Here is a 14,969-nt window from a genome sequence, read left to right as displayed (position 1 = left end):
ATAGCAATAGTCCCGAGCGTTGTTTCGTTCAAATTCGATCTAAACATGATCAAAATATAAAATTCGACATCGCATGTTTAGCTTTGGACAAAATTAACAGCAGTTTGCCGCTAAAGCCTATTGATATCACCAACATCAAGTGGCCGCGTAATAAAAAACTCGCCGATCCTCAGTTTAATCGACCGGGTCCCGTAGATATTTTAATTGGCGGTGATGTTTTTTGGACCTTGGTAGGGGGCGAGCAAATTGATTTAGGGCACGATTCGCTTGTTTTGCGCAAATCAAAACTAGGTTGGTTAGTGGTTAGTAAATATAACCCATTTTTGATGTTCAACGATAGGTCTTTAAATTCTCCTTTGCAGTGCAATCATTTGTACACGACCAATGAAGACCTTGACGACTCGCTCACCAAATTCTGGAAGCTGGAGCAAGTGCCCCAACCTAGCCAACCGTTTACAGATTTAGAGGCAGAATGTGAGCAACATTTTGTCACTCACACATATCGCGATGATAACGGAAGGTTTCACGTGCGTTTGCCATTAATTAGGTACCTTAAGTTTTTTTAAAGTGGTGATGATTATATTTTTTATAGTAAGTAGACGGTTAATGGAGTTCATAACAGTAGCTAGTTTGTTTCAATTCATTTCTGTTTTTTAGAAATATTTTTTTGAATATCTCATTTGACCGATGGACACGCTTGGTGATATGAATAGAGGTCGTGCCTTGGTCTGCGCTATGACTCCCGATTTAAAAAAAAGGCCCATCCGTCAAGTTGACGTCTGACAGATTTGAAACTTGCCGCCGTTGATATTGCGACATTATTTGTAGCCTACGTTCCCTAATTTCTGCTGATTTTGAGTTTTTATCGACGACTTCTGCCTGCCCCTGGATTTTGTAGTACCCGCATCTCACGACGACCACCATACATCTACTCTACATTCGGAAAATTGCACGCCTTCACGACGACTTAGCTCACGTATTTTTGGACAACGATTCTGGTTTTCTCGACGACCCTTGCACTGCCCTTTGGACTTCTTGCTCCCACCGACGATTATCACTTGAAAATAAGGATAAAATGGCTATTATCAATGACCGAAATGCTTCCTATCCATTGGTTCACGATCCTAAGTATTACAGGGACGAAATGAGATGCTTTGTCCCATCGTGCAAAAAATATCGAAGGGACAATCCCTATTTAAGTTATTTGCGTGTACCGCAGTCTCTTAAAGAAATATGGTGTGAAGCTTTGGAAAGAACTTGCCCAAAGATGCCATTGTATGTCTGTGGAGAACACATAAACGTAAGTAATAATTTTAAACTATGTAATGACTTCACATGTCTAATTGGATTTTCTAAGTTACATCAAGTAACAGTAATAGTTGACTACACACCCATTTGTAAAATACTTATTTTTTTATACTCTGAGGTTTTTTTTTGTATAATATTCCAAAATTTTTCAAGATCTATTACTGTTTAATTGCAGGTTGATGAAGATTGCTACAAAGTTAAAAGTGGAATGCTGAGATTAAAAAGCACAGCAAATTTGACAATCGTAAGGACATATTTTGATGATGTAAGTAGTTACTTAATTTTAGGAGAATTTAATTTACTAACCCACCATAGTATACTAAAGATAATAAATCTAAAAAGATAATTGCCGATGGAAATTGAATAAATTTTCAGAAGAAATAGAATAAATTTTATTTTGTATTAAAACCCAACAACACAAAATGCTCATGGCATAAATTCCAATGAAAAGTGCATGCCTTTTTAGATCGGTGAGCCACTACACTCACTACAGGATAGATATATTTTTAAGTATAGAGATAGATGAATTTGTTCTTTTGTTCCTCTATTCATATTATATTCATTACTTATGTTAATTGTCCAAATTCATTAATGAACAGATATTTCATATAGTTATTTGATTTTTAGACTGTAATGGACAATGCTGGTTCAGAAGAAACAATAGAAATGGTACCTATAGCGTCTGCAGAGGATGTTCATGGATATCCTTCTCATAAGGTTAGTTTTTCATTGTATCTATTATTCAACATTGTATCAACACTGCCTGTCAATCTGAGAAACAGTTCTACAATGGCAATCAAGTAGAAGCCTAGTTTTATAATGAATGACCTCAAGTTATAAACCATGAAAAATGGAGTCAGTTATTATTTATTTGAACAGTAATATTTATTAAAGACATGCTAATATCTATACTACATTTTAAAATTGAACTGCTATTAGTATTTAGGAGGATATTAGGATCCATGAGTAGGTTATATTTTGTCGGGGCAGGAACTGTCCATTAGTATAAGAGGCATTAGAAAATTTAACATTAGGTATTCATTTTACTTTGTGTTCTGGGGCCCGTTTCTCGAAAGCTAAAAGCCTTGTATTAGAAGTGTGTTTCCATGACAACCCATACGATTTGACAGTTCGCGCACCTTTGTACCTTTCGAGAAACGGGCCCCTGCTTGTAAGTACTGCACATTTTAGTATACTAGATTGAATATTAACAGTAACATGATTATTATTTTCAGCGAGATGCTGCTACTCAATGCAAAATTGATAAAAGACATAAGGCCGTTTCCGCAAAACCAGCTGTGCGGAGCATTGGCTGTACCGCAAATATAAAAGAAGCCTCTGGAACTAGAAAGCTTATACAGAGTCCGCTCCAACAGTCGTCTTCCACAACAACCAGTGGTACCTCAAACCCAACGTCCTCAACAATGTATGAAGTTTCCAGCCCGTCGACTACTTCAAGCGATAATGAAAACGTCAAAAAAGATTTAACTGGACGTGAACACATGTTAAAGATAATAAAAGAAAAACCAAAGAAGTACATAGGAATCCCAAAACCATTTTATTGGTTGGTGGAATTCTTGGCAGAAAATTGTGCTCTACGAGAGTTACATGTCATTGTCTGCCTTTTTAAAATAAAATATAATGATGATGTAGAAAGAATATGTGACCATTTCAATTTCAGTGAAGTAACGGTAATAGAAATTTTCAAAATGGGCATGCCAAAGCTGGCTACATTCTTACAAAGTTATATTAACTTGCCAGAAGCGACAATGATAAAAAGAACACTGCCTCCAGCATTTAAAGCCAGGTATGCGAATGTACAATGTATAATTGATTGCTTCGAGATACAAATAGAGAAGCTTTCAAATCCCGTGCATCAGTCTGGTACATACTCACAATATAAATCATGCAACTCGCTAAAATATTTGATAGCATGTTGCCCAAACGGATTGATTTGTTTCATTTCCAAAGGATATGGAGGAAGAACATCAGACAAGGCCATTACGGAAAGTTGTGGTTTCGCTGACATTCTTCCTCCAGGGGCTGTTGTTTTAGCCGATCGAGGCTTTAAAGCGATTGAAACGTATTTAAGGGAAAGAAACGTGAAGCTACTTCGTCCACCTAGTGTCTCATCAAAAGAAACTCCCACAAAAAAAGAAGTTTTGCTAGGCAAAGTCATAGCTAGTCTCCGCATACATGTTGAGCGTGTAATACGACGAGTGAGGGAATTCCAATTTTTAAAACCTCACTCTGTAGTGAACCACAGTTACATCAGATATTTAAATCATAGTGTTGTCATTGCTTGTGCTTTGGTGAGTTTGCAAGATAATTTAATAAAATTAGATTGATGGATTCTTTCGTTTTATTGTAGTACTTAATTTCCTTACATATTTAAATGAAATAACGCATTGTTATAACGATACTGCGCGCGTACGCGCGGAAGGCTTTGGGCAGCTGAACTTGCAGTGCAAACCTTTGCGTCAAAATACAGGAAACAGTGTGCATTTCACGAAAGTTATTCAAGAAAACTATTAAAAACTAAGTGCATGGTCGTACAAAAAGTATTGTATGCAACGGTGTTTAACTGAGTCAAAAAATACTCGTGGCGTCTATTAAGATTGTTAAATTGAAAATTGTTATTAAACAATTTTCGGCTTCGCCTCAAATTGTTACCCTCGCCACTCGTCTTTTTTGACCTCCTTTAAACGCCTGTTGCATAAAATACTATCATATGCGAGGGTATTTATCAGAAAATATTAACAGACTAGGTACTCTATAGAAATTTTATTTCAATACATTATATTAAAGCTAACTGATACGTCGTTCTTCTTCAGAGAAAACGTATCAAATTGTTACAGAAGAAAAAGATAAGATTATTAAAGTATGAAAGTATAATAAGGTCAGTGCGGGCAAGACTTACTAGATATACATATGAATACAAAAGTTATAGTCAGTAGTTTTTAAGTACTTGCTGGGAACTTCTTGATAAAGTGAAAAAAATCTTAAATTAAGCCTTAGCATTTTTCAATATTTTGGGATAAATATTATTTTTCCAAAATACTTCTGACTTCTTCAATAACTTGTTTGCATATACCGCGTCAAACTTCAGCCAAAGGATCTGGACTTTTTATTTATTTCAAATTCCGGGTCGGCAACACAAAATGCGCATTTTTTTACTCCGGTTGACAGCATTTGTATCTGGCACTGTGCTTTGAACTTCTCTTTAATGTTATTATTTACTACGTATGATTTGACAGCTTCTAAACTGCTTGGACATTTAATCTCGACTATGAAATTATTTGTCATGCCATCAGGTGACGCTCCGCATATTAAATTTATGAGGTTGAAGCCACATTCTTTAATCTCACAGTTTAAGTCACTCTCTAATTTGGCCACCACTGATTTTTCTAATAATTTTCCACGTTTCATTGCCTTAGTCTCAAACATTTTGTAGCCTCCGAGGATTTGCTCCACAAGTGAACCATCTGGAGTATCACAATGGCATGCCTCGTGAATTTTGGATGCTGTGATTCGGCCTTGGCGGATACTATGCCACAACTTTGACTCTGCTTGTTTTTTAGTCGCCTGCTCTATTTCACTTATAACATTTTTATTTAGCCTAGCAGACATGTGTATCTTGAAATTGTCAAAATCATGGTTATCACTTTTTGTAGTAAAATCTAGAATCATATCAAATATAGCAAACTTAGTCAATCCAGGATCATATTCTGGTAGAACAGACAATATAAGGGAATTTCCCATTTTTCGCTTCTTACATTCTTCGAGGAATTTTTTAAAATTATCTGGATTTTTGGGCCCTAAAGTACCTGCTCTTTTTAGTGGTTTTACAATATTTTCTGTAAGTAAAGGCTCAGTACCCTCAATTGCCAATCGTGGCTTGTTCCAGTAGCACTGCACTGATGTTGGTGATGGTTCTGTAGACTTTTTTTCTAACCAATACAGCACCACTAATGTGTGTTTACATCCTCCTGGAAACAAAAATATAAATATTATTATTTAAGACTAGTCATCTTACAAGGTTGAACTTATTATACCTATAGTGTGACATATTACACTATATATAATACACACACACTATAAAGTCGCCGTCAATAGAACTTGTGAACAATGTAAACAAACCTTGTACTCAAAATGTCTTTGATTTCCATTCTAACTCATCAGATACTGGCTAAATCCATGTGTTATTTAATTAATTCATATCACATTATGATCCTCAACCTTTAAAATAATAAAATTGGGCTCAAATATTGATAGTTTATATAATGGTTTGTTTACATTGTTGACAATTTCTATTGACAGCGATTTATATATTTTAACGACCGGTCTGGCGCAGTCGGTAGTGACCCTGCCTGCTATGCCGCGGTCCCGGGTTCGAATCCCGGTAAGGCCATTTATTTGTGTGATGAGCACAGATATTTGTTCCTGAGTCATGGATGTTTTCTACGTATATAAGTACTTATATATTATATATATCGTTGTCTGAGTACCCACAACACAAGCCTTCTTGAGCTTACCATGGGCCCTAGTCAATCTGTGTAAGAATGTCTTATAATATTTATTATTATTTATTATATAATAAGTCGGACAACGATATAATAATTATATAAATACTAACATATAAAACATCCTTCGACTGACGACGACTTATTTGCGTGATGGACACATATATTCGTGGCTGACCGACATGACTCAGCCACAAAGTTCATAACGAAAATAAATGCCCTTACTGGAATTAGAATCCTGGGTTCTAATTCCGCGGCTTAGCAGACAGGTTCACTACGGGCTAGGACAGACCGGTCGTCGAAGAACATTATAAGAGTAAAGACCGGTCAAAATATGAGATTAAATTTCATGAGAATGACACGACATAGTAAGATATTTTTTTTGCATACTGTTACAAACCTTTGTTGTTTTCTAGAAACCTGATTTAGGATATCATTCAAATTACCTGTTCGAGCGTTACATCCATCACATTCCGTGTCTACAATTGTGTTTTCATTTTCGTTAATGTGCACAGTCACTAAATAATATTTTTTTGTGATTTTGTGTTCAGGAACGACTTTGGCCCTACAATGCATGTGGTATTGTCTCTCTTCAGCTCCACATAACCAACTGCATTTTGGACATAACCACTTCTAGAAGCCCTATAAATAAGAGGAACAATACTGGTATAAGTGATGTTACTGTTTTACAGGCAAGACATGTTTAATGTCAATCTTAAAGTAAAAGCAACTTACATCAATGTTTTTTCACCCCTAATCTCGGCAATGTTGTGCTTGTCGCTATTCCGTAAGTATTCAATAATAATCCCCATGTCTATATCTGGCAAGTTTCCGGAGTCTGCTTTCACAAAGTCTGCTTTTGGCTTTGATCTGCTCATTTTATTTGCTAACTAGCTTGCAAGCTAGCTAGCAAGGGTCGTCGAGAAAACCTGAATCGTTGTCCAAAATACGTGAGCTAAAAGTCGTCGTGAAGGCGTTCAATTCCGATTGTAAAGTAGAGGTATGGTGGTCGTCGTGAGATGCGGGTACTACAAAATCCAGGGGCAGGCAGAAGTCGTCGATAAAAACTCAAAATCAGCAGAAATTACGGAACGTAGGCTACAAATAATGTCGCAATATCAACGGCGGCAAGTTTCAAATCTGTCAGATGTCAACTTGACGGATGGGCCTTTTTTTAAATCGGGAGTCATAGCGCAGACCAAGGCACGATCTCTATTCGTATCACCAAGCGTGTCCATCGGTCAAATCAGATATTCAAAAAAATATTTCTAAAAAACAGAAATGAATAGAAACAAACTAGCTACTGTTATGAACTCCATTAACCGTCTACTTACTATAAAAAATATAATCATCACCACTTTAAAAAACTTAAGGTACCTAATTACGGAACCCGACTGTTTAGGCGATTCCTATCGCTTCGCTAAAAAACGGTTCTATGCATTAGAAAAGCGATTTAAGCGCAATCCTGAATTAAAATCGGCTTACGAGCAATTTATTAATGAATATGCCGAATTAGGTCACCTCTCTGTGTCCGACTCTGACATTCCTGACCCCTCTTTTTTTGTGTCGCATCATGCTGTGCAAAGGCCCTCCAGCGAATCTACGAAGCTTCGTGTTGTTTACAATGGAAGTGCCCCCACCACATCTGGCTATTCAATAAATAATCTACAGATGGTTGGGCCAACAATTCAAGACTCGCTATTTAATATTCTCTTGAGGTTTCGTACCTACAAATATGTTTTGACTGGTGATATCGCCAAGATGTATCGCCAGGTCATGGTTCAGGAGTGCGACCGTGATTTACAATTAATTCTTTGGCGCTCCAATGAGAATGAACCTTTAAAAACTTTACGACTCAACACAGTTACTTACGGATACTCAAGTGCTAGTTTTTTAAGCACACGCTGTTTATGGCAATTGGGTGAGGAATGCGCAGACGAAAAAATTAAAACTATAATTCAAAATGATTTTCTAGTCGATGATTTATTAACAGGCTCAGACACAGAGGAGGAATTGCGTTACATCAAAGACTCAGTTGAGCGTGCGCTGGCCGCTGGCTGTTTTCCCTTGCGTAAATATCGCTCAAACTTATCGTCAATTTTAAATGACTCACAAGGCTCGAACGATAATAAAGGTAGCTTGATTATTAGCTCGTCGTCACATACGTTGGGCGTAGGCTGGGATTCTGAGGCAGACATCATTCATTTTCCTACTCAATATTCTGCCAAGGTCGGCCACCCCACAAAACGGTCAATTTTATCGGACTCGTGTAAAATATTCGATCCGTTAGGCCTCTTATGTTTAATGACGATTATACCTAAAATTTTAATTCAAAAACTGTGGCTTGAAAAAATTGACTGGGATGTTCCCGTGCCTAGCCATATAAACGAGTCTTGGCAATTCTTTGTTAACGGTTTAGCGTCTTTAACTTCGATCCAAGTACCTCGCCACGTCCTTTGCGACTCGCCTAATCACATCGACATGCACGTATTTTGTGATGCGAGTTCAGTAGCATACGCGGCATGTATTTATTTAAGGTCGACTAATGATAAGGGCGACTGTGTAGTCAGGTTGCTGTGCGCAAAGGCTAAGGTCTCACCGGTCCAGGCCACCACTACGCCGCGTTTGGAATTGTGTGCTTGCCTGCTAGGCGCACAGCTCGCGTCAGCTGTTTCCAAGACGTTGCGCTGCCAGATCGCACAGAAATTTTATTGGACTGACTCGTCAATTGTAATTGCATGGCTCAAAATGAACCAAACAAAATTAAAAACGTTTGTCGCCAATCGCGTGGCTCACATTTTGGAACTCACTGAGGGCAGTGAGTTTCGTCACGTTCCGACCGCTTTAAACCCGGCTGACTACCCATCTAGAGGAGTCGAAGCTGGTCGCTTACCTGATTTGCAAATGTGGTGGAACGGGCCAAGTTTTTTGTATGAGCCACAGAATAACTGGCCTCAGTTCTCTCTCAACTCGGAACTCGATTTACCCGAACTAAAGGTTAACGTCGCGATAACGAGCGATTCTGAACCCCATAATTTAATTGATTTCGATCGGTATTCTAAATTAAAAACCTTACAACGTTCGGTAGCATATTTACTTAGGTTTGCGCACAATTCCCGTCCTTTTTCCAACAAAACTACGGGTATGCTACAACCTGAGGAGCTCGATGTTTCTTTCAAAAAATTGGTCGCTTTGTCACAGCAGTCTAGCTTTCCTCAAGAATTAAAATTGTTGCGTGACAAGCAACCTCTAGGCCCTAAAAACCCTATTTTATCGTTGAACCCATTTTACGACGAAGACGACAAACTCATCAGAGTTGGCGGACGTCTGTCTTCCTCTTTTTATGCATTTGACAAACGCCATCCAATGCTTTTACATGCCAAACACAGACTGACTAAATTGCTGTTTCAGCAGGAGCACGTCCGTCTCTTGCATGCTCCACCTCAGCTACTTCTTGTCGCCATTCGCGAGTCTGTGTGGGCCGTGTCGGGCCGCGCGCTCGCGCGCACCGTGTCGCAGCAATGCGTCACCTGTCGCCGCGCAGCCGGCAATACCTTTGCTCCTTTGATGGGCTCTCTGCCTTCTCAGCGCGTAACGCCTGACTTTCCCTTTATTAGCGTCGGCGTTGACTTCGCTGGACCCTTTATGATTGCAGATAGGCATGGCAGAAGTTGCAAAATTACGAAATGTTATTTAGCGATATTTGTTTGTTTTAGGTACAAATGTCTGCACTTAGAGGCAGTTAGTTCGCTGTCTACGGACTCATTTATTCTCTCGCTAAGGCGTTTTATCTCTCGTAGAGGACGACCACGCGAAATCTTTTGCGATAATGGACGTAACTTTGTAGGAGCGGCCAGAGAAATTAGCGATTATCTCTCATCAAACTCAGATACAGTTTGCAATTTTGCAGCGGATGAGGGAATCAAATTTAAATTTCAACCGGCATACTCAGCTCACTTTGGTGGCTTGTGGGAATCAGGAGTCAAATCTGCCAAATTTCACCTCAAGCGCATATTAGGGAACGCTCATTTAACTTACGAAGAGCTGGCAACTCTCTTTAATCAAGTGGAGTCTATCCTAAACAGTCGTCCTTTATGCCCTTTATCGTCCTCTCCAAACGACTTCCAACCTTTGACCCCTGGTCACTTCCTCATCGGCCGCGCGCTCACTTCGCTGCCGTCGCCGACCCTCGCGGATCTAAACCCAAACCGTTTAGACAGGTTTCAGAGGCTCGAGGCATTGAGACAGCACTTCTGGCGCCGCTGGCAAATGGAGTACATCTGCGAGCTCCAGCAACGGGCCAAGTGGCGTGTTCCAGGACGACCTCTTCAATTGGGTGATCTGGTCCTTCTCAAGGAAGAGAATACCCCTCCAATGCACTGGCGGCTTGGACGAATAGCCAAGCTGTTTCCTGGCGCAGACGGGATTGCGCGAGTAGCTGAAATTGCTACTGCCACGGGTACCTACAAACGAGGTGTAAGATACCTCTGCCCTCTTTTGGACGAGGACCATCAATCCTTGAAGGCTGACGCCTCCAAGGGCCCCCAGGATGTTGCGGCGTCTACCACAGAAGAGGAAGCGGGGACCGGGGACCTCCAAACCTGTTAGTCCGAATGCCTCGCCCCGCGCCTCTCTACTCACCTAGCGAGCCACTTAGCTTTGAGATACGCTCATGTGCGCTTCACTTTTATTTTATTATATAAATTTCCATACATTTTAATTTTAAGTACCTATTGTGGAACTTTGATTAGAAGCTTTACTAAGATCACGGATTTTTATTTAATACACAAGACTCCAAGCTTGTACAATGGTAAATATCAAACTTGATACATATTTTGACGGTATTGCAACATTAAGTAACTTGTTTTAATGAGTAATGCATTTTTGTATCCACTAGTAACAGGTAAACTCAGATAAAAAAAATAATATTAGGGTGCTTTGGGGTAATTTCGAAGCACAGAAATGTTCGGATAATTTCGAAAGGGCAATGTTGATAATATGATGGAAATAATGGGGAGAGTGAAAAATATCGTGTTCTTAGGGCCCATCCACACACAGACGACGCGAAGTCCTGAGACGCGGAACGGACGTCAGCGCCACGCGTCGCCTGGGGCGTGTCTTGCGTCCTTCCTATACAAAATGTACTGAGACGTTTTTTAAATTACATTCGGGTGGCGTGGCGCTGACGTCCGTTCCGCGTCTCAGGACATGCGTCGCCTATGTGTGGATGGTCCCTAAGAACACGATAATTTTCACTCTCCCCCCCTTCATTTACAATAAACAACCCCCAAACGAGGGTTTAGTGCGCATGGGCACCAGAAATTACCTTTAATTAACCTTCGAGAAAGCTTCGAGTAGGTACCTGCAGGTTAACAAATATTGTGCTGCTAAAGATTGCCTACCGATGCCACAGAGTAGAGTGCAGAGGGTTCAGTTTGTTACAATTAATAGAGATGACGACTACATAAAAAAATGGCATTCTGTTTAGTCCGTCAGTTAAATCGTCCAAAAATACTGAACATATATTTTTCGCTTTTTCTAATTAAGTAATGAAAAAATACAAAGACGGCGGGCGGGTGGTCTAGTGGTAAAGACGTTAGCCGCGTAAGCTGAAGACCCGGGTTTGATTCCCGGCTCGGCCACCAGTGGGCCTTGTCGTTTTTTCTTTCGTGTATGATATCTATTTCAATTTATTTTTAATTAATATATAGTAGAGTGACTACTTGAAAAAAGAACAAATCAAAAAATATTCAATATTATTTTTTGTTAAAAAGTTAATTTATTTGTTGATTTTTAGTGGTTCGTAGTGATATTATATCTATCAGTCTGAATATATGTACAGTAGTGAAAGAATTGTCCTTTAACTCCTAACCATTGAGGAGTTGACCTTCCATCATAAGCTCAGCCACATAGAATTATTACCATCAGGCGCAAATACTGGTGTACCTTTGAAAAATACACTAAAAACATTACATGTACCTAACATTTGAAGAGTTCCCTCGATTTCTCCAAGATCCCATCATCAGACCCCGACTTGGTGCCAATGGGACCATTTCGGGGTTATACCCGTTCGATCAAAAAAAAAAATTTGATAATCGGTCCACGATTCTCGGAGATATCGAGTAACATACATACAAAAAAAAAATTCAGTCGAATTGAGAACCTCCTCCTTTTTTGAAGTCGGTTAAAAATAATTTGAGTTGTTCCTTAGTTGCACTTTTAAATGGTCAACAATGTACAATTTTCATCTTATTTTAAATACCAGAGCAATTTATTGGTGCAATAAACAATATTGTTTCGTTAAGTCAAGCAAGGTGCTCTGGAAGGGAAATTAAGGATCGCAAGTACACAGGCCTGAATTTGTAAATTTTGTAATTATATGATGTCAATTGATATCTTAAAAGTAAAGAAATGAATCCTCTGCTCCGCGGAGAGTAAGTCGAGCAAGGTGCTCTGCAAGGGAAATTGGATCGCGCGCGCCAAATTAACGGCGCCCTATTAGGCTCCCCATTATCATTTATGGCGGAGAAACGGTTAAGGGGGAGTGGGGAAAAGGTAGCTTTGGCTGTTTTGTGGGAATTCTTATCAGTACCTAAAGATTATATAGGTATTTAAAATTTAGAATAGAATAAATAGAATAAACATTTATTCGTGAACATAGGCAAGACAAAATACACATAATAACAATAAGACAGAAAATAATTATTTTTCATTAAAGTGCCACGAAGTGGCCTTATCTCAGCGTGTTGCTGGTGACTTCCAGCGCTGATCTTCAGATGAGACCATCAAGTGAGAAGGATTCACGGATGGTAACACATACAAGAAAAGTGGTCAAACAGTTAAAAAGAATAACAATGAAAACGTTACAAGAAAAATTACAACAGACCTAAATATCTAAATATACATATCGTCACTACTTTTAAAAAAACTTGTATCTTCGTCTGTCAATGAAAAGAAAATTGAAGTAAGAATGTATGGAAAGCATATAGACTTACTGCGTTTTAACTTTGAGGAACAGCGTGAGATACGAGATTTTTTTAAAGTAGTGACGATATCGTATTTAGTCGAGCTTGGTATAACGTAGGGTACAATTGTCGCCGTCGCGTCTCATACTTCCATATTGATAAGGTTTGATTTCGTATGCGTCGCATCGCGCGACCATCGCGCGACCGTTGCCCACGCAAGCCACGGCGTAACGCCTATACATCGTTATCCATACGTATCAATGATTGATCGTAAATCACATGTTTTATGTGTAGTACCGTAGTATGCATTATGGTCATAGTTTAGTTTAATAAGAACCTACCTACAATAAGATTTAAATATTTATCTTATCTTACTCAAACCTTTACTGCTTTAAGCATCAACTCTAAGCTCTCATCTTCATTATCGATGCATTTATTCACTTTTTGGCTTCTTTATTGGTATTATCACATATGCATTTTATTAGGTATGATTTAAGTACAAATTTTGACCCATTAGTACAGCTCTGCAAAAATCGTTGGCACCCTCTACAATTTCTACGCAACCCACGAACAAAGTTTTCTATATTGAAGACCAAAATAATCGTAGGTAGTGTAAGCCCTACTTCCCCTTAACCAGCATGCCAATGGCGGCGATCCGCTCCACATTTTATAATAAGTGCAATCTCGAGACATCGCCGTGACGTCCGCACGCAACGAGCCGCTTGCCAAACTCGAGTATTGACCAAGATACAATTACACCTTACTACTTACTGTTATTAAAAAAAAAAAAAGAATTTTGATGCAGTTTCGTGTGTATTGAGTTTAATGGGTGACGATAAAACAAAATTATTCGGAATGATGTACAACGTATCATTGATTGAACAAGATACAATTGCATTTACTACTGTTAATGCTGGTTAATGATATGCTACTTTTTTAACTCAATAAAAACTTTTGATGATTTTCTTGCATTCAGTTTATTGGGAGGCAATAAAACATAATTATTCGGCATTATGTCAAGAATCGTTGCTGTACTTTTTGAATATTCACAAAATTCCACATGTTGACCAAAATACAATCACTCTTACTACTGTCACACCTCGGACACTGGCGATGAAATATATGAAAGAGGCGCGTTCCTAGCACACATTCTAAGCTAGTGTAGGTGAATGCGTACCATGCTTGTATGAGTGAGATATGACACGTCGACTGTTCTCGGTTTTGACAGGCGGTAACTGTGAGGTAGCCGAGAGGGGGTGGGTGGCACTTTTAGTGAGGAGAGGGAGTGGCCTTACTGTACGATAGTATTACTCTTTATTATACTGTGCTACTGTTAATGCTCGTTAATAATAATAAAAAAAATATCTTTATTTTAGACCAAAGTCCATACAGTGAGCATTACATTTTTATAACCTACGTTTATTTAAAAAAAAAACTTATTACCTCTACTTTCGATGATGTTTGTATTCAGTTTATGGGAGGCAAAAACCAAAATTGTTCGGAATCGTGTTTAAAGAACCATTTATTTGCGTTACAGGGTCATTCTCATCTCTCGTATTGACCAAAATATAATTCCACTGCAATTGTTAACGTTGTTTAATAATAAGCTACGTTGTGGGATTTCCTTTTTATTACGACTTTTGGTTAACTTTCATGAATATTCAGTTTAATGGGTGACAATAAAACAAATTTATTCAGTGTTCTGTTTAAATAATCATTGCTGTGCGTTGCAGGATATTTTATTATTATTTTTTGGCTTGTCTGTGGGATAGTGGTAATTCACCATCGTACAGGCAAGCCAAATTGACGATGATTTCGATTGTGCAAGGTTCATTAAAACGACAAATAATAAATTAAGCGTTTACTCATCACGTGCTCTACTGTCTACCCATCAATATTAGGGTAGTCTACGATTCACGTTTGTATGGGAAAATTTAAAACCATTTTTTTTCAATGGGCTACCCCCTCATTTTGTTACACCTAATTATGATATCGTCACTACTTTTAAAAAATCTCGTATCTCATGCTTCTCCTCAAAGTTAAAACGCAGTAAGTCTATATGCATTCCATACATACTTACTACAATTATCTTTTCATTGACAGACGAAGATACAAGTTTTTTTAAAAGTAGTGACGATATGTAATTTCAACTTAGCTCCATCAAAACTTTCAT

At 38.6% G+C, this 14,969-nt stretch overlaps 1 protein-coding gene across 1 annotated transcript; it reads left to right on the top strand.

Annotated features, from left to right (window-relative positions):
- The first annotated feature begins 619 nt into the window (after positions 1-619).
- LOC125233581 lies at positions 620-2,997 on the top strand. The gene is made up of 5 exons (XM_048139637.1): positions 620-1,300; positions 1,484-1,573; positions 1,936-2,025; positions 2,544-2,706; positions 2,990-2,997. Exons 1-5 carry the CDS (start codon positions 1,076-1,078, stop codon positions 2,995-2,997), a joined length of 576 nt encoding a protein of 191 aa, XP_047995594.1. The 5' UTR covers positions 620-1,075.
- The last annotated feature ends 11,972 nt before the right edge of the window (positions 2,998-14,969 follow it).

Source organism: Leguminivora glycinivorella, chromosome 14 (genome assembly GCF_023078275.1).
Source record: "Leguminivora glycinivorella isolate SPB_JAAS2020 chromosome 14, LegGlyc_1.1, whole genome shotgun sequence".
Lineage (NCBI taxonomy): Eukaryota > Metazoa > Arthropoda > Insecta > Lepidoptera > Tortricidae > Leguminivora > Leguminivora glycinivorella.
Note: the sequence above shows the minus strand (reverse complement) of the source record. Positions and strands in the feature narration are given on the sequence as shown.